Source organism: Bombus huntii, chromosome 1 (genome assembly GCF_024542735.1).
Source record: "Bombus huntii isolate Logan2020A chromosome 1, iyBomHunt1.1, whole genome shotgun sequence".
Lineage (NCBI taxonomy): Eukaryota > Metazoa > Arthropoda > Insecta > Hymenoptera > Apidae > Bombus > Bombus huntii.
The window spans coordinates 4,986,106-5,004,833 of NC_066238.1; the positions used below are offsets into that span (position 1 = coordinate 4,986,106).

Consider the following 18,728-nt stretch of genomic DNA (forward strand, 5'->3'; position numbering starts at 1 on the left):
ATGAATTTATTTAAACATATTCTAAAATACACTTAGAAAAAATAATAGCGAAATGATTTTAACTGGAAATTATATATATTGGAAATATCTTATTTTTACTATGGTGAACATATTTTGAATATAATATTTAAATGTATATTATCATTAAAAACGTAATTATTGTATACACTCTTAAATGATATACTCTAATTAATTACATATGTAATAAAAGATAAAATAATAAAATATGAGAAACCATCCATCATAAGTTGATCAAGGGTGTATGTTTTCTCCTTTATATCATATTTATTAGTATTTCAGAAATTAGTATAAACAATTGATCACTGGCCTAAACAGTCAAATTGAATATTATTTTCTCATAGAATAGAAATACTATTTCTTTACAAAAGATATTTTTTCTTAATACGAAATTTTTATACAAGATCATTGATTGATATAATTTCAATGTTTTTAATTTTCGATATCCTTTTTATTTTATTTTCTATTTATTAAGTTCAATCACATCATCACTAGGAACACAGTCATATTGAGTGGGTTAATTCAATTCAGTATTCTTGCTATTCAGGACATAAAGTCACTGGAATATTTATGCTTTACTAGTTACATATGTTAAGTTATTACTCAACTTCTAGATGGAAGAATCATCTCTATGAATAAAACAATATTCTTCTATTTATATTCGAAGAATTAGGTAATATGAATATTAATTTGTTAAATTGAAATGTTAAAGAATATTAATATTTTACGATTCTCTTAAATTCTTAAATTAGTAATTTAATATTGTTTACTAGTTATTCTCTGTTCAATTTTCTTACAACAACACGAGAAAGATATAAGGAAAAGGGCCAGGTACGTTCACTCACTCATAAAAGCAAATAACTTCATAATCGTGATTTCTATAAATTATAGTAATTTATTGAATTACGGTAATCGTGCATGAAACCAACGCACGATTTAATAACTGGGTCAATAAAAGAAAATGTAAATACATAATATAATTTATCATTAAATAATTGCAAGCTATCGGAGATAATCTTATATTATGTATGTAACCTATAAATTATGTATTAACAATCTTGCTGTCGAACTTGAATAAATAGTTCATAGATAGTATTCGGTGTTGCGTTTCATCAAAAGCAGCTTTTTCTGTCACCCAACACGCGATCCAGCCTACACAATGTCCCACGCTAGAATTACTTTCGAACTCGTGTTAGAAGGTGAAATCGAATCATATCGAATCGAATTTCGAAGAGCTTCCGCAGAATCGACAACCGTAACGAAATCGTTAGTTTTTCCCTCTGTGAGTTTGCGTGCATGGCAATAATTTACGGAAATGCGAGAATCATGATCGTAAATTTTATATCAAAGAAATGCAGCAACATGTAGTATTCTCACGCGAATTTCGATCCAAAAAAGGACTAAAAAGAAAGTTATATACATATTAAGGATGTTATTGTTCTAATCAAATAGTTGAATTATTATGAAATATTTATTTATTGTATGAATATAAAAGGAACAAAGTTCTGTAAGTGTCATTATAATAACTCAAGCGAAGCTAACATTAAAAAGCTAAAATTGAAATTTCCAACATAATTTACACAATTTACCATTCTGCCTTATCAATCCATTTTTAGAGAAAGTTAAAGTTTATATAATATATTAATGTTTATTATTAATGTTATTATGTTATTATAATTTTTAATTTGTGATATTATAACCTTAACCTATAATATACATTTTATACATAATGTAAATACTTGTAATTTTTCTAATTATAGGTTGATTCTGCAGTCTATGTACATATAGTATAGAGGCTATCATAAAATTTCTGTCAATGGTGTGACAACATAAGAAGAAATTAATTCATTCGTGAACTTATTTGAGGGTAACTATTCTAATATTTTAACATACATATACATATTTAAATCGCTTGCACGCATAATATACGAATATGCATGTAAGATTTATGGCATATGTATTATTAATCTTTACGCTTTGTTGCGATACAGTTATAGCGATGTATGATTGATCGTACCTAAGCTCTCATTGTTTTCGATTAATTATCATAAAATTCAAATTTTTCGTTCGCCGTAATCCTACACCTTGGTACATGATCAAAGAATGCGGAAGTGATTGCAAAATTTCATGTTAATACCATGCCAAAACATGAGGAGCTGTCTCTGCATCTTTCTGCGTTTTATGCAAGTTTCGCTGTTTAATTGTTATCAGATTTTTAGCGATCGTGGAGAATCTTTCTCAAGTAACTTTTTCAATCAGAACAATATTTATTATTAGAAACGCTTTTTGTAAGTATATTTTAATTAGCTATTAATAGTTAAATTTATTTAAATAGAACATCGTTCGATTAAATATTAATATTAAGTAATAACAAGAATGATGTTATCAGAGAAATAATCTTGACCGAAATAAGCTAGCCATTTAAATCGTAAGTCACTCAATCGGGCACAAGAATCATGGATTTTAAGAACTTTCGAAAATCTTCGAATTCTTGAGGACTTATGAATAAAATATCCGATTACTGAATAATTTCGTGTAATTTATAAATATTGATGTGCATTACGTTCAAATCTTGAAATCAACATATTTTGAAAGTTATCGTGTGATTGATTTATTGATTGAACTGTTCAAAGGCCAAATTTGTTATCTCCACCTTTTGAAATTTTTAAAATCTTAGTTCTAAAACACTTGCCCGTAGGTTTGATTGGGGTTAGACTTCATCAATTTTCTCTACTTCTTCTTTTCTACAGTTAATCGATGTGGCAAATCTGTAACTCAGTTGTGATGTTTGAAGGGATGAAAGTTTAAAAAAGATGCAACGACATTCACAAATGAAACCTATCTGAGGTTTCATAATGGTATCATTGGAAATAAATGTAGGAAGTCTAGTTTATCAGGTCGGTGTCCATCGTGCATTTCGATCTCGGAAATCGTACAGCACGATGTCGGGTGTAATTCAAACCAGAGTCCAGTTTTGCTGGTACAGAAATACCGGGCGACAGTTTTGCAAGCAGTTTCGCGTTACAAGTAAGGACGACAACTTTTCATTTGCGATTTTAGAAGAATATTATACTGCACACTCTGGATCATACTAATTACTATCATTCTATATTACTATTACATTACACTTGAAACAAGTAAGGTGGTTGCACCTTTTATAGTCTATTTTTGGTATCCTATTGATGATTCCAAATTTTAATTACCTTCAGTTATGTAGTAATAATTAAATGAATGAAGAGTCAACGTAAAACGGTGCATTATCACTATCACTTCAAATTTAGGCATTTAATGCCAATTTTAAATTTATGTTCAATGATAAAGCGTAAGAAGAAAAATTTTCCTTTGATCAAAAGATTATATGTCTTTCGAATGTTTGCTCTAAATTTTAATTAAATTTTGATTTAATTTTGAATTTGGATAGTGTAATAATTTGTCAAGGATGCATTAAGTGAAAATTACAAAAATCACACTTCACAGGTGAATTTAGTGTTAACTATTATTATTAAACTGTTATATGTTTATGGAAATTTGTATTTTTATGAATATAATTGAAGAAAGTGTAACTTAGATAGAGAATCGTTTTACTTCTTAAATATTAACATTATGTCCATTAAATAGTAACATTATGTCCATTTATGTAAACACATTCCAATTATCCGTAAACGTATAAAAATTTGCAATCTTATCTCTGACCATGCTTAATTATTTTATACTCTATTATTACCACACTAACTTCGTTCTGGACTTGTTCTAGACTTGTTTCAGTCGACCTATTCCTAATCGCATTTCCCATCTTATGCAAATTTCACATTGTGCCTCCCCACAGCGACACCGAACGTTTTTCATTCACGAAACAGCGGAAGAACTTTTACCTCGCCCACGCGAGAAGATGAAATCATGTGAGCGTTGTTTATTCACCGAAGAATCATCTATTCAACGTTTGTAACATCGAGCATACGCATAGTGGGGTAAAAAATATGAGCAAAAGATAGCTAAATGTTCGGAATTGGACGTTTTCAAAAGACCAATCTAAACCGAAACCGGTTCTATTTGACCTGGATGATTTTTTAAGAATTTAATTTTTTAAACTAGCCTCGTAAAATGCTTTGTGGAACGTTTTGTAATCGTAAGCTAGTATAATACCTACGATATACTTACAGATGCGAAATGTAATCAATGGAATACCTAAATTTTTTACTAAAGTTTTTTTTTATATATTTTGCAACATTGTAACTTTATGCTTGTGACATCAAGGTGTTAATTTATTGCGAATGAATTACGAAATTTAGTTTAGAGAGACGGTATTTAATAGTTTATTTATTACTATTGATACCTGATCTATTCAAGAAATTATTATTACTGCTAGCTACGCAAAGAATCATATTAATCAATTCATATTCTTATGAATACAATTAAAGCAACAGAGCATAAATGGAAATTTTTTCACACACTAAGTATTATGACGAGTACTTTATTTTAAATATTTCTGCATATTACCTACATTCTACATGTTTTTGTTTAAAGTTCCTTATCAGTGCATAACAATTTTATATACATTAAGAAAGTTTATATACATTATAATTCAATAATGAATTAATAATTTCAATTTGATTTTACAGAAATATAAAAGTTATACATATTAAAGCTTATATACCAAGCATTTCAAGGCTTAATATCAAAATATTGTCAAGTTATGTGAAAACCTTGAAGATTATGTCAGCTTTCTCGATTCATCGATCACTATAGCTGAGATCACCGACATAGAACCACTTTCTGGCTGTAAATCAAAATCCGATTCTCCATCCTCGATATGTCTTCGTGAAATATTTATCATTTTTTTCTGTTCATTTCACGCGATCGCATTAAATGGACTGGAGCGTTACGCGCACTAAAAAGGCGTTTTATGAACATCACATGCTCACCTTCGGAAGAAGAGGAAGGCCAATGAACTCGGCTTTTGGACCTTTCTCCTCTGAAGTTATACATTTTCTCCGCTTAACGTTCGTTCGAGATTCGATGGCATCCTTTTCTTTTTTCTTTTTTTTTTCTTTCCCGCTCTGGTCGAGTTCGGTAACCTACTTAATTCCGATGTTATACTTCCGCCCAATTTCTTGCAACGTTATCTACACATGCGAGGTATGCTGGTTATAAAATTGATTTACATGTAAACGCATTAACATATTATCAATCGGCTGTTTTATCTAAAAACTAGCCAGTAGCGATATGTCACCAGTTTTTTCTTATTTATGGTAGAATATAAAGATATTCACCAGTAATCAATTTATTTAGGTAGCAATTAAATTTGAGTTATTAGCTTATTAACTGATTTTATCTAAAAACGTATCACGCGTTACCTATCTTCATAGCAGAATAGAAAAATTCTCAAGTTTAAATGGATTGAAATTAATTTTATTTGTACGTAATTAATCTGGTTTGTTTGATTTATTAGATTATTTACACGTAATTAACTTTATCCACGCGTTACAGATTAGTTTCATAAAACATAAAAGATGCCAAGGGATTTTAAATACATTTTAATTAATTTTCCTTTACGTAATTAAATTTATTGTTACAGAATTCAGTTACAAAAATTTTGTATATATTTTATTCATGTGCGTATATTAACTTTATCTTCGCATCTCGTAGGTTCTATACCATTCACTTGTATTTTATGTCCTTTCGTTGGAGTTATGTCATCGAGCGCTCAAAGACTACATTTGCATATTAAAACAGTTTGTATTTCAGAAACTCTTACGGCGCTTAATAGTTGCTATTAAAGCGTTAAAAACATATGACATCCTACACAAAGTATATATTGTATGCAAAAGTGAAGTTACATCGATGTTTTAGAGTGTTAAACACCTTAGGTAATAATCAGAATGATCGTGACGATCGGCATTCGATGGATCTCAGCTGGAGACTAGAAAGTCCATCAAAGCCTAGTTTCTTTCTCTTCTTTTTACTTCTATCTGTTCATACATTGGATGTTTTGTCTGTTTTTTATTGTTATTACTGCATGAAATTCATCATTCGCAATGCCAGCTATAAATTTTACTGTCCACCGATTTTTTTGGAGATGCGAGTGATTCATTGATCAAGTACTGACAATATAATTTTTCTTCTCGACATAGCAATGTTTGAAAGGAATGACAACTTTTCATGTAGCACAAAGATCGATTTCTACGTTATTAATTTCTTTTTTCTTTTCTACTTTTATTACTGTACGAAAATACATGGAAAATACGCGTGAATTTTTTAGCACAAATTAAACATTTTTTTACTTGTAAAACGTTTCGAAACTTTCCACAGGGAGGCTCAATGATATTTTCAAAATCTCGTCGAAGCTCTTCGATCAATTAATTCAATAAACCTAAATTTTTTTCTAAATTACGTAACTACTTAACCACACCGTATTATACAATTATATCCTTCCACGGTATAGCCATTAAACCAGTCGTTTTCGACACCTGTTGAATCGGAAATGACCAAAATTATATTACTCAATGACATGAGAATATTCGAAACCATCCATCAAATCCAATGACGTTGATGTAGCAATTTTAACGTGTAGACGATATCTTTCGATTGCGTAACTCTCGTTAAGACGTGAAGATTATGGAGGAAGAACATGATATATATATATATAGACCACATTGTTTTTTAATCTCGTAGAAATACAATTCTAAAATAGTAAAACAATCTTATTTGTGGATTTAAAATAAACAAAAAGATGTTTAAGCAGGAGAGACATTTTATATCTGACTTTCGTCTCTCGTCTTTGTACTTTTTCTGTCTTGCCCAATATCATAAAAATATCGATCGAAACGTTAGGAGTATTCTCGATTTAGTAAGAAATCTCGTCAACTTATCAATCGTTCGTAAATCGCGTGCTTTTTGGAATTTGTCATACTATTCCCCATGTTATACGAAGCTATCGATACCCAAAGTTACGTTACAATGCAACATTTCGCTTACAATTTCCTTTCAGTCAACTTGCATTACTGAACTCTATTCGATGCACATTGTACTTGCGAAAAGGAGTTGCAAGAATTTCCTCGATGCATTCTTCCCTACTATTCCTTCCTCCATTCAGATCCTACTGTAATAAACAATTCTTTTCAAATTATAAAAATTCTCCTCGTGTCTGCGACGTGTGCAATAGGTTTCTCCGATGTATCTATTATTCCAGTACTTTAAGATGCTGTAACTTGATTTTTAGAACTTGGCTTCGAAACTCGTTTTGTAACTTAACTTACTCTATTCGATTCGTAATAAGATTCTGTTCAGGCGTAAGCTGCGCACATTACCTCGTTGCTTGTTTCTTAACAGATGCTAAGTACTCTATTTTAAAGGACGTTAAAATCGAAAGAGTCTGTGAAAATGGACTCGTAATGAATTTATCTCTATATTTCCTACGATTTTTACGTTTGTTCGACGAACTATACCGCCGACTATTCACAACATTCTCGTCGATTTCTGTACACACACGTAACGTTATAATGTACCTGTTCACAGAGATGTCAGACGGTAGTCCTGGCAGACGCACGTTCGATAACCCTACAAGGTACCGTTGGCTAAACCGGAAGTGGAGAACACGGGTATACGGTGCGACGAAATTGCTCGGGACCTTCGCCACGGAACGAGAACCAGCTGGTATGTGAGAATGCGTTCCTTCTTTGTCGGTGTTCAAAAAATCACGATGGGAGCGACACCCTCGCAAACGACCTCGATGGTTTCACGAAAGTCGTTTCTTTCCTCGCCTTCTTTTTTTTCTTGCTTCTCTTTCTTCGCGAGTAACTATCGAAATGACGGATGAAAGATCAAGGATTTCCAGGCTGTCGTGACTCAGACTTATTACGCGTCGTATTGTCTGAGTCTATTGTCTTCCGCGTAGAAGTTTATGGTAAGTCTTTGAAGCGAAGTTTCTATGGTATTGTTGCTGATTCATCAGGAATCGTAATAATAATTAGAATGATACCGCGGTACTTCCTGCGACAGTTTCTGCTGCGATTGAACCGGTGCTTTACAAGTCACAAATTACAATAATATAATATTATAATAATAGAAGAAGCGAATTTCTTGCAAATGGATTTTATAAATCAAATGTTGGTTGATTACCCTATTACGTTTGAGTGTTCTGTTCAGATGACTTCTATGCTCCAACGCTGTAATTATTGTATCAATTATAGAATGGTTTTGATCATTTTACTGCGTTTACATTCTACATGATGTAATCTCATTTCTAGATTGATACGAACATCTTTTATTAACTTTTAATGGAATGGGATTTTTCACTTTGAGACACGCGAACGAATCTTCTGAAAAGTACACGTGTGAAAAGGATACACAATTAGCATTAAACCTTTACTAACATAAGTTAACTCTAGAGTTCCCAATCTTTAATTTGAATTTGAATATATTATACATAGTTGATTAGAATTACGGTAATATGAATATGTAATTATATTTTTATCTCGGTAAAAGTAGACAATCTCATAGCAGACGCTTTAACCGGTTTCGCTACCTTCGTTAGATTGTTAGATTTTCAGCAAGCTAAAAAAGAAAAAGAAATCGACAGATCTCGTACATTTGTTTGGTTTCCAGCAAGAATCATATTTCCACAACTCCTGTAGGCTAACACTAATCACGACCATATTGATCGCATGGAAACACCAAACGAAGGTCTTATACCTCGTCTTAGTTAAAGTCGAATTAATACCAAAGTAAAGCCAAAGTACTTCCAGAATTCCTGTCGATCGATCAAGTACACACACGTTGCGGATATCTCGTCAGAAGACGAATATGAAAAGCAAGAATCGCGCTAAGTGTTCGAAACGTACGTCGCGCGGTGTGACTTAAAAACTGTTTCTTCCCAAAACGTGTTAAATACGCGTTAGATCGTTGTTCGAGGTTTCCATTCGATTCCAAAGAATTACATAAATTTGCAACGTGCTGTCCCTATTCCCAGAGGATCGTTTAGCGGTAGGATGAAAACGATCTTGAAGCGTGTCGATTTTCCTCAAAATCCGGTCGCACCTGAGCTTTCCAAGGTTCTCGTAAAAGTCAAGGCCAGCCGGTCGTAAACCACAGGCATCATTTTATACCGCGTGCATTATACGTCTATCCGCGTACTTATATAGCGCATAGCCGTTCAGGAGAAAGCGAACTGCACCGAGCAACCAGTTTATGAAAATTACCGCGACCATATTGGATGGTCGCCTTTCACGGGCAAACACGTACACCGAACTTGAAAACCTTTAATCGCCATTAGACGAAGAAGGTGCGACAATCAGACCGCTCCGCCTTTAATGGAATTTTCTTACACGCAATTAGGTGGAATTTATTATTGTACATAGCGGTTTCTATCGTTCGCTTTTCAACGGTTATAAGCTCTATTGTTTGTAAATCTAATCGCCAGCGTGTTGCTACGATGCGATGTTACACCACACTGCGTATGGAGCTTTCTTTCGTTCCTGTATCATTGAATTAGGTTTTCCCATTGAAATTGGCGTCCCACCAGAATCGGAACGCCTGTGTATCTCGCGAGTGTCTCTAATGATACCGAAAGATGTTTTAATCATGATCTGATTTGGCTTTCTGCGAACGTAGACGCTATAAGAGAATTCATTCTTTCGTGATCGTACGATGATAAATCCTCTTTGTCGTAGTATAGTACTTAATTGTCGTTCGAAATACAATTTTTGTAATTGTTTTATGCTTGCGGTGCTTCGAAGTACAAATACGTATTTTTAAATCGTGTATTATAGAAAAGGAAGAAATTAGACTATGTAGTACAATTAGCTGAATTTAATAAGTATCGAGTATCTATTTAATACTTGCGACTTATTATTGTGCATTACTAATAGAAAATTGTAAATGGTTAAAAATGTTGAATTTTTCAGTCGAATATTTTTTTTGTATTGTGTATTTTTTTGTGAATATTGAATTTTCTGCGAATTCTTAGAATATTGAATTCTTCCAGTATATAAATCTTATTGCCGATTTGAGATCGCTATTATTGATAGTAATTTCTGTTTCATTTTCCTATTTCAATGTTTCTCCGAATTATCTTATTTCTTAATTTGTTTTACGTTTCTTTTCCTACATTTTCAAGGTTTTGATTATCATTTCGCTTACTTTCGAATCATAAAATTGAAAGAATTTAGATTACAGAAGGTTCCTAGAACACGTGGAGGGAAATTTATTTAAAAATAATACGACCTTCGTATTCTTCTATTCGTTTATTTCTTTTACAAACTTTCCTGTTCTAAGGATTCTAAGGAAGGTTTTCTAAGGAAACATTCATATCACATTTCGATAGTTACAAATACACAAAGCTATTTTCGATTTGTGAACCATCGATAACATAGATATCAGAAACTCGATAAAAATACTCAAAACTACCGACTATCAGAAAAAAAGAAACGATTCGAAGCAAAGAATTCTTTCGTCTGAACGAATAAAAATAATATCCCAAACCTAATATCTCCGTATATGTTAAATCTATATAAATGATAAAAACGAACGTAAGTGAGTGCACGAGTCGTTGTATCTGTCCGCTTAAATATCTTCGAAAACTCCACCCTGCAGTTCCTTCAGTTGGTTATTGTAGATATACAAGAAGTTCCCTCTAACCAGACTCAGCCCATAAAGAGCGCCGTTTTGTAGCGTTTGCAGCGGATTCTTCGAAATATCCAGAATACTCAAACTTCCTAAATTCTTGCAGGAACCTTTCGGTATTTCGTTGATTTGATTCTCATTTAACCAAAGGCGTTTCAATTGTGGCAGACCTTCGTAACTGTCGCCATCGATAGTCGTCAAGGTATTGTTACTCAGATGCAAATCTCTAAGAGTAGGTAGATCGAAGGTTCCTTTTGGGATAGTCGAGATTTTATTTCCAGTGAGAGACAACGTAAATCTGGGAACATTGACGAAGCTAGCCTTTTCTAGGCTGTTTATTTCGTTGAAATCGATGTGAAGGAAGTCCAAAGTCTGAGGTAGATCCGAAAAAGTGTCGGCACTGATCTTACCCAGTTTATTCCAAGCCAGGTTCAAGTCTTTCAGACTCTCCAATTCCGAGAACGTACCCTTTTGAAGCTCTGCCAGACTATTTCGATGAAGATAAAGAGTAGTCAACTGTTTCAAATCGGAGAACGCCTGACGTTCGATATCTGTCAGGCTGTTTTTAGTAATAATCAACACCTGCAACGAATCCAACCCCTTAAATACGTTGTTCTGCAGTTTCTGAATCTTGTTGTTAGCCAGGTTCAGGTAGACCAGGCGAGGCAGATTCGAGAAAGCCGCGTCAGGAATGGCAGAGATCTGATTTGCCGCTAATATCAGCTCTGTCAGAGTATCGGGCAAACTAGAAGAGAACGAAAGGTTCTCCAGCTGATTTCCATTAAGAAACAGGGTAGTCAAATTGGTTTTCGCGAAAGCATCATCCTCCACTTTGTCTATGAGATTGTTTCGAAGATTTAGTATTTTTAGGTACTTGTTTTCGATCACCTGGCTCCAGATACCTCTGATCCTATTGCCCATCAGATTCACATAAATCAGATCCTCGGGAAGATCGTTCAGTAGTTCCTTGGTGATTTCTGTGATCTCGTTGTTCGCAAGGTCCAAAGAAACTAACGGAAGATATTGTAATTGGTACCATTTTTCGTGGAATCCTTTGATTCCTAATCCTCGCAGGCTGACAGATCTCTCCTTCTCGTTCACTGGTATCTCCAGACATCCATTCGCCACCTGTTTATTGTCTTCGAGTGGTTCTATAGATAGCAGTATGTTATTTGATATGCACAATTTTAACTTCTGGCCTTTCTTTATCGACGATTTCGTGTATGGCGCGAAATCCTTCAACACGTTACTCTCTGTCGCCTTTTCTATCTCTTTATCTATTCCATCGTTGGGTTGTTCGATATATTCTTCAGCCTTCACCTTCTCCAAATATTTCAACTCCTCGTCGTCTTTCAGGAATGAATTCGTGAATGTTCCCGTGCTTATGCTCCAAAGAACGTTTCCTTCTGTTAATATGCTGGTGGATTTCGTTAGACCGAACAAATGTCCTCTACGAAGGTGTATTATGGGGTTGCAGGAAATGTTCAACACCTGAAGCTTCTCCAAGCGGATGAACAAGTTTTCGAGGCTGGTTAAGTTGTTCTGCGCTAAGGATAAGTATTCTAAGTTTGTCAGATTGGAGAACATGAATTCTGGGAGCGATTCGAGCGAGTTATTGGCCAAGTTCAAGGATTTTAGAGACGGTACGTTGTCGAAAGCGTTCTTTTCTAAGCGAAGAATTCCTAAGCCGGATAAATCCAGCTCGTCGATGAGTTTGTCATGGAATTGTACGTCTTTCAGGATTCCATCCACCAGTTCCAAGTTGTACCCCTCTAGCGTTGGATTCAGTGGCGCCGCTAGCACCAATGGCAAGCACAGAAGAAGAAACATCCTTAGTACCTAGGGGAGAGAAGGATTTTATCGTTTAAAAAATGTTGCTTCGTTACGATTGATAATCTTGTTGTCGACCTTCTATGATTCTATAATTATCAGAAAACAGACTATCTGATCGAGCTTATTAGTTATTTTACTTTAAATGTAAAATATAATTAGCTTTATACCAGGTGCCGTCTTGCACGATAATTTTACCAATTAACGATATTAGTAAATTGACGAGTTACAGGTTGTAAGTTACGTACTTAGTTTTTATAATTTTATAGTTTCGCGTTGAATAGGATAATCGGGCGATTTATAATACATAAAAATTGTTCGTTAAATTTCATTTGATCTGTTATCGTTATATCTGTAAGAAAATTTATCAACATGGATAATTTATAATTTATGATTCGTAAAATTCCATTAATAATATTTGCTTATTATTATTGCTTATAGAAATTTAATATATAATAAATTTAATATATCGATATAAAATTTGAGCGTATTAAACGTACAGTATCTAATGTGTAACAATGAGTGGATGATATAACGTGTAGATGTGTTATGGGACGATTCGTGGAATTGTATTTTTTGCAAATTTTGAGATATAGGGGATCGAAAAAGAAATTTTATCTTCTTGGATAAATTTTATTAGGAATTTTTAACGGATAGAACCGAAAGAAAGTAGAACAAAGATACAAAAAAAAAGAACTTCGTATTTATAACTGCGAATTAAGCGTTTAAGAAATTACCAGAGCGAAGTGAGTAAAAACAAAGAGACATACATGGGAAGTCTACGCGACCAGATTTTGTTTTTCTTCATTTCCCTCTCTTTTTATGGAAATGAGATAATTTATTTCACAGCTCCGTGTTATGTTTGCACGAACATACCAGTAATATTATCGCGTCAGTAGAATATACCGACGTTGCTTTTAGCGAAAGACGTGGAAGAGGAATGACGTTTAACACGTTCTGAAATTTGTAAAATGGTATTTTTTCGACTGTTTTATGAATCCCCCTGGTAACTCCGGGATTGTTGAAATTACCATAGCCCTTCTTTTACATCTTGAAGGAAACTTGCATTACGTATGGAATAACCGGTTCTACCACTTCTTGAAATCAAAGTTACGAAGCTCCGTTTATTTGTTTTCAACGACTTTTCTTTTTAAGTTTGAACAGCTTTGTGTTAGTAAGACGAGATGCTAGTCCCTGGTAAGTAATTGCGACGCGACGAGCAAAGTAAAGTCGCAGGGTGATATAAAGCTGAAAGCTGCGCGAATAAGGCTGTAAAATTTTATTACGAACTTTCAAACTTTTGCAATAATAATTCCCTTTTTATTAAGATTGATATTTTATAGATGAATGTCGCGTTTTCGTATTATGAATGAATAATAATGCAAGTTTTTATGTTATATATTTATCTTGATAAAATATAATTAAAAACATTTTTTTTTGATAAACTTTCAACAGCTTTCTCGTCCGTCTGATTTTTTTATGACTATCCCACCTTTTTTTGCTGTTTTCTCCTTCTTTCCTTATCGGTTTTATGCGTCTTACGTTGTAAAAATTTATACGTTTCTCCTACAACATACGTATATTGTATATTTATAAAATGGTAAAAATCGTTAGGATATATAAAATTTAAAGCATGATATACATTAAAAATTCTTAATCCTTAGCTATATACTACTAATACACTTACTAGGGAATTAAATTTCTTCGTATAAAATTCTTCTTCTATTATATTATTGTAACATTTTATAGTATAATAGCGTTTTTCGAAAGCTCACTATTGCCATCGTAATTACTGTAATATTTAAAATTTTGTCTGAAATTTCACTTTACTATGAAGTTTATGTAATCATAAAAGTTTTAAAATTCGTTTTCTAAGAGACTACCATTTGTAACTGAGCGTGAATCGCACCAATTAATTACATTTTAAATATTTTTAATCAAATACTTCGCTTCATTCCGATAGTCACTATTACTGTGCTCAAGATTTCGCTTAAAATTCCTACCGTAAATTCTCTGCATTTAGATAAAAATAATTGTTATACTTAATTTTTTAAGTAACTATAATTATGGAATTATTCCGAGTGTAGATTTCCTTAAGAGAAACACAGTTTTATCTTGAAGAAAATTTGAAAAGTCTTATGTAACAGTATCCAAAGCAACAAAAGTAGGAAAGAAAAGAACGACAAATTGACGTGAAAAGAAAATGATTTTTTAATCACTTTACATTTGTTGTCAACATTCTTTTACGTAGCTTACTTTGGATGCTATTACAAACATATTCTGGTGGAAATTCGGTCTCGTTCGAAAAGCAAGAGAAATCGACAAAAAATATGTTGACCTTTGGAAGTACAAAAACGTCGGACTTCGGGTGTTTCCTCCTCGTAATTAATTGGTAAAAGTAAGCAGGTATTTACAGGGTATAATACATTTTTAAATAAAATGTCTTCGTAATCTTAACAAAGTGTATACAAAGATACCTACATAAGATACCGGCCAAAAGTTCGAGATCGCACACATGTTCCATAAAATCCAAGGATTTAAAAGAAAGTCGAGTTGATCTTCCGTTTAATCTTTGAAAAATGCTAAGATACTTTCCTTATAACTACTCTTGAACTAAAGAAAGTGACTAATTTCGAATTAATAATAACAAAATTAGCGACAGATTTATCGCAACTACGATCGACAAAGTGAATCTAATTTTTGAACCGCCGGAATATACGTTCTTACCTTCGCAATTTACGCAACTTCTAGACCATATAAATATCGCCTACTCAATTTATAAACTCCGTTTATTTTAGTATATAATCCAGTAATACGATAAAAAAATACGATAAATTTTCAAATAAATGTCTCGCATTGGCAACGAACAAACTTTACAATATCCGGGAATTGTCGAAATTCCAGGAACCACGTCAAAAAGGAAATACAAATATTAGGTTGTCCGAAAAGTATGTTTCTTTCGCAAACGTGTTTTTTATAACAGTGCACCTCCATACAAACGTGAAACCAAGTGTGTGAAAGGTCGCGGTGTTTATCTCGACAGAACAAAATGGATCGTACGTAATTCGGCAAAATAATATAAAACGTTGTGCGTCTATTATTTCCTCATAAAACGAAAGAAACTTTTCGGACAACCTAATACATAGCGCGTGCAATCGTCTATATACTCTGGAATACGATGGATTCTCGAATAAACGTGATCGCATGATCGCGCAAGAAAGGACCTAACGACGTGCATTGTCCTTCTTACCAGTCCTACGATCCACGATCTATCGGTATTCTAGAAACCGCGTATTACAGTATAATTTGCCCTGAAGTAAATGTTTCGCCATCATATAGTAAAAAGAAGCTGCGTGACGATATAGTTGCTTACCTGAATGAGATCCGCGAGCTATGGAAATTCTAAAAACCGTGTACTTAGAACCGTAGACCGAAAAGGACTGTAGCGTTCGTCTACTCCTGGGACGTAGTTCTCTCGCAACAGGATTCCTTGGGACACGGCAATCGCGAAAACAGGTCTTGCAAGCTTTTATACCCCGTGGATTTTGCGTGTGTTCGAGGGTTCCATAGATCTGTGCACGCACGCGTCGCCATGTATGTAAGCATCAGGATTGAACAGTCTGAGTGGGAGGTGATGTTAAAGAGGACAAAAAGAGGAACGAACGTTCATGGAACTTCGTTAAAACTGGTAGCTATTAGAGACGAAATCTCGTCACGTATCGACTGTCAGGGAGCAGGAAGAAGAGTGGACCGAAGTTACGCTACGCGACCTTCCTTGAATCGAACCGAGTGTATTATTAATTCTAATCCATTCGAGCAACCGGACTCTATAGATTTTCCCAATCTATTCGAAACAATGGCTTCTGTTGGGCTGTTCGTTGTTTCCTGTAGATTTTCTACTTGGGTTCTCTAAATTGAATCGAGAAAGACGCAGGTAGATTGCAGCATCGCCGTTGGTTCGGGGTTACGAGCTTGCTTGAATCTTGCAATAGATTTCCTTTCCTTCCCTTTTATATTTTTATACTGTTACGCGAGTGTAGTTTTAACGAGAATAGGGGAATGACTTTGAAAGTAGTATTTCACAGTGCTGTCGTTGTGAATTTGGCGTTGGCCGCGTGCAACTTCCATGGAATTAATTTCATATGGGAAAGAAGTAGGGAGTTCAGTTAAAAATTCCACGTTATTTTTATGAAGAGTTTCATTCGTATGTGATACGTGGAATTTGAAAAATGTTGTCGATATATTAAAAAAAAAAAAAAAAAAAGAAATGTATCAAAGGTTTTAAGGTAGAAAGGTTTTAAAATAGAAGTAGTAAACGTGAAAAATAAATTGATAAAATGTGAGTAATAATTAAAGAACGAGGCCAGTGAATTACAGTGTTGAAACAAGAATCCAAGTTCTTAAAGACTCTTCATCTTATTCGCCAAGAGAAAGTAAAACGCATTATAAAACGAATTTTATGTTGCCACGCAGGAATACTTAAAGAATGTAATTTACTCGTTTATACATACATAGTAAGTAGTGTAGTTCGATTATTACGCTGACAGTGAGTGAAAAATATATATATAAAGAAAGAAATGGAGTCGTTGACGAATACCATGATTTACGTTCCACACATGGAAACGTCGCGTAAAAATAGGAAGAACACTCTTCTTTTGTCGATAAGCGAAAGAAGATATAAAGCTTTATATGGGTTATCGTACGATCTTCTTTTTATATTAACAATAATCTTTTGATATGTTTTTATTATTTCGGCTTATCTTCTTTTCCATGTCGCGAGAAGATTCATTTCAAATTCCACGTGCGGTCGAGCACTTATTACGATGTGTACTGTAAATTCTTAAAGTCGTAGGAGTCGTATTTCGTACGACGTCTCGCTCGATATTCTCTACGAGAATATAGAAAAATTTGACGAAAGCGAAAAAAGAAAAAGAAGAACGAGTAGTACGGAACGTGCATCTTGAACGATAATTTTCCACGATAAATACTGTCCACAGTTCAAAGTACACGTCTTTGTAATCGAACCCGTAGCCTCCAGTTTCGTAAGAAAATAGTTCGAACAGAAAGTGAAGATCATAAATATTTAAAGTACCCCTGGAAACGCTTAGAATACAGATGCGCTTAAAGTTTGTAAAGAAATACGTGCACAGGAAGATACCATGCGTTCCGATCTTCTACTATTTTATCAACGTTTGTCTGTAGTCGTTACGTGAAGTGATTTCATAAACGAGTCATTTCGATGTGAAAAATTGTTCCGCGTAAATGCCAGGTATGATAAACAAATATCCGAACCGTTATCGTTATACTTTATTTGGAAGATATCGTGTCTTCTATTTGGAAGAGAATATAATTTACATATGAAATTAATACGTAGAAAATAAACGATTAACTGGTTTAATGTATTCTAGAAACTATCAAATTTTATAGCTATTTGGATACTTTAGTTGACTCGTGGCTGATTTGTTCGAATTTGATCCAGGGTATACAAATGAACGACGAGTTAGTAATTACCAGAAGAGGCAGTTACTGTATTTTTGTGGAATCGGCACATTATACATTTAAATTACATATCGAAAGTATCTATTAACGTTATATACGTGTACCACTCATGTGCATTTACTGTTTGAATATCATTGCTTTTATTACCGTTGGCAGTTTAATTGATATCGATTTGGAAGAAGCTTGTTAATCTGACTCATAATTCAGAAATTAGATAAATAATAAAATAATGGCTTTCCAAATTCATTCATTCATAATCTTGTAACTGAAACACACATTGTCAAAAGTAAACAACTGTCCAAGCGATTACTCGATTAAATACTCCCAGTCAATAGAATTGGCAGTCTCTTTTCTGCTTCTTCCTAGACGAGACTTTTAAGAGAAATTTATTCTATATTTTTAACAAAGATATTATACGATAAACTGTTGGATAATTTTACTAGGAAATTATATGTCATTATTTTAAGTACGCTGATGGGCGTTAACTAGTTAATTATACGGATGGTCATCGATGATGCACGTTATTTCACGATTTTATAGAATCATTAAAGAAAGACGAATGTCATTGGCTAAAAAATATCGCAGTATAAATGATTATGTAACATTGCAAAATAAAAAGCGTGTTATTCAACAGTAGAATATTTGTGTTACAGCATAAAGTTAAGTATCAGGACATTATTTGTGGTTTTCAGAGCAAAAACTATAAAATCCTCGTTGTGGTCGATGTGTTAAGATAATATGCTTTAGATAATTGTAGTAAA

General features: G+C 33.5%; 2 protein-coding genes across 6 annotated transcripts in view; one reads left to right on the forward strand and one right to left on the reverse strand.

Annotated features, from left to right (window-relative positions):
- LOC126867032 (heparan sulfate 2-O-sulfotransferase pipe) overlaps positions 1 to 18,728 on the forward strand; it is a 128,037-nt gene that overhangs the window by 528 nt on the left and 108,781 nt on the right. The window contains exons 1-3 of one of the 3 annotated variants that reach the window (XM_050621159.1): positions 274 to 1,525; positions 1,779 to 1,885; positions 7,534 to 7,671. The gene's annotated coding sequence lies outside the window, so the exon portion shown is untranslated. Of the gene's footprint in view, positions 1 to 273; positions 1,526 to 1,778; positions 1,886 to 7,533; positions 7,672 to 18,728 lie in introns of those variants that run through there. The other 2 variants (XM_050621150.1, XM_050621168.1) reach the window with 2 other exon arrangements.
- Positions 10,245 to 18,728, reverse strand: part of LOC126867008 (leucine-rich repeat-containing protein 15-like) — a 206,790-nt gene continuing 198,306 nt past the window's right edge. For all 3 annotated transcript variants that reach the window (XM_050621101.1, XM_050621092.1, XM_050621083.1), the window contains exon 2: positions 10,245 to 12,477. In XM_050621101.1, the coding sequence (XP_050477058.1) occupies positions 10,579 to 12,468 (1,890 nt within the window). In that variant the 5' untranslated portion in view covers positions 12,469 to 12,477 and the 3' untranslated portion in view covers positions 10,245 to 10,578. The remainder of the gene's footprint in view (positions 12,478 to 18,728) is intronic.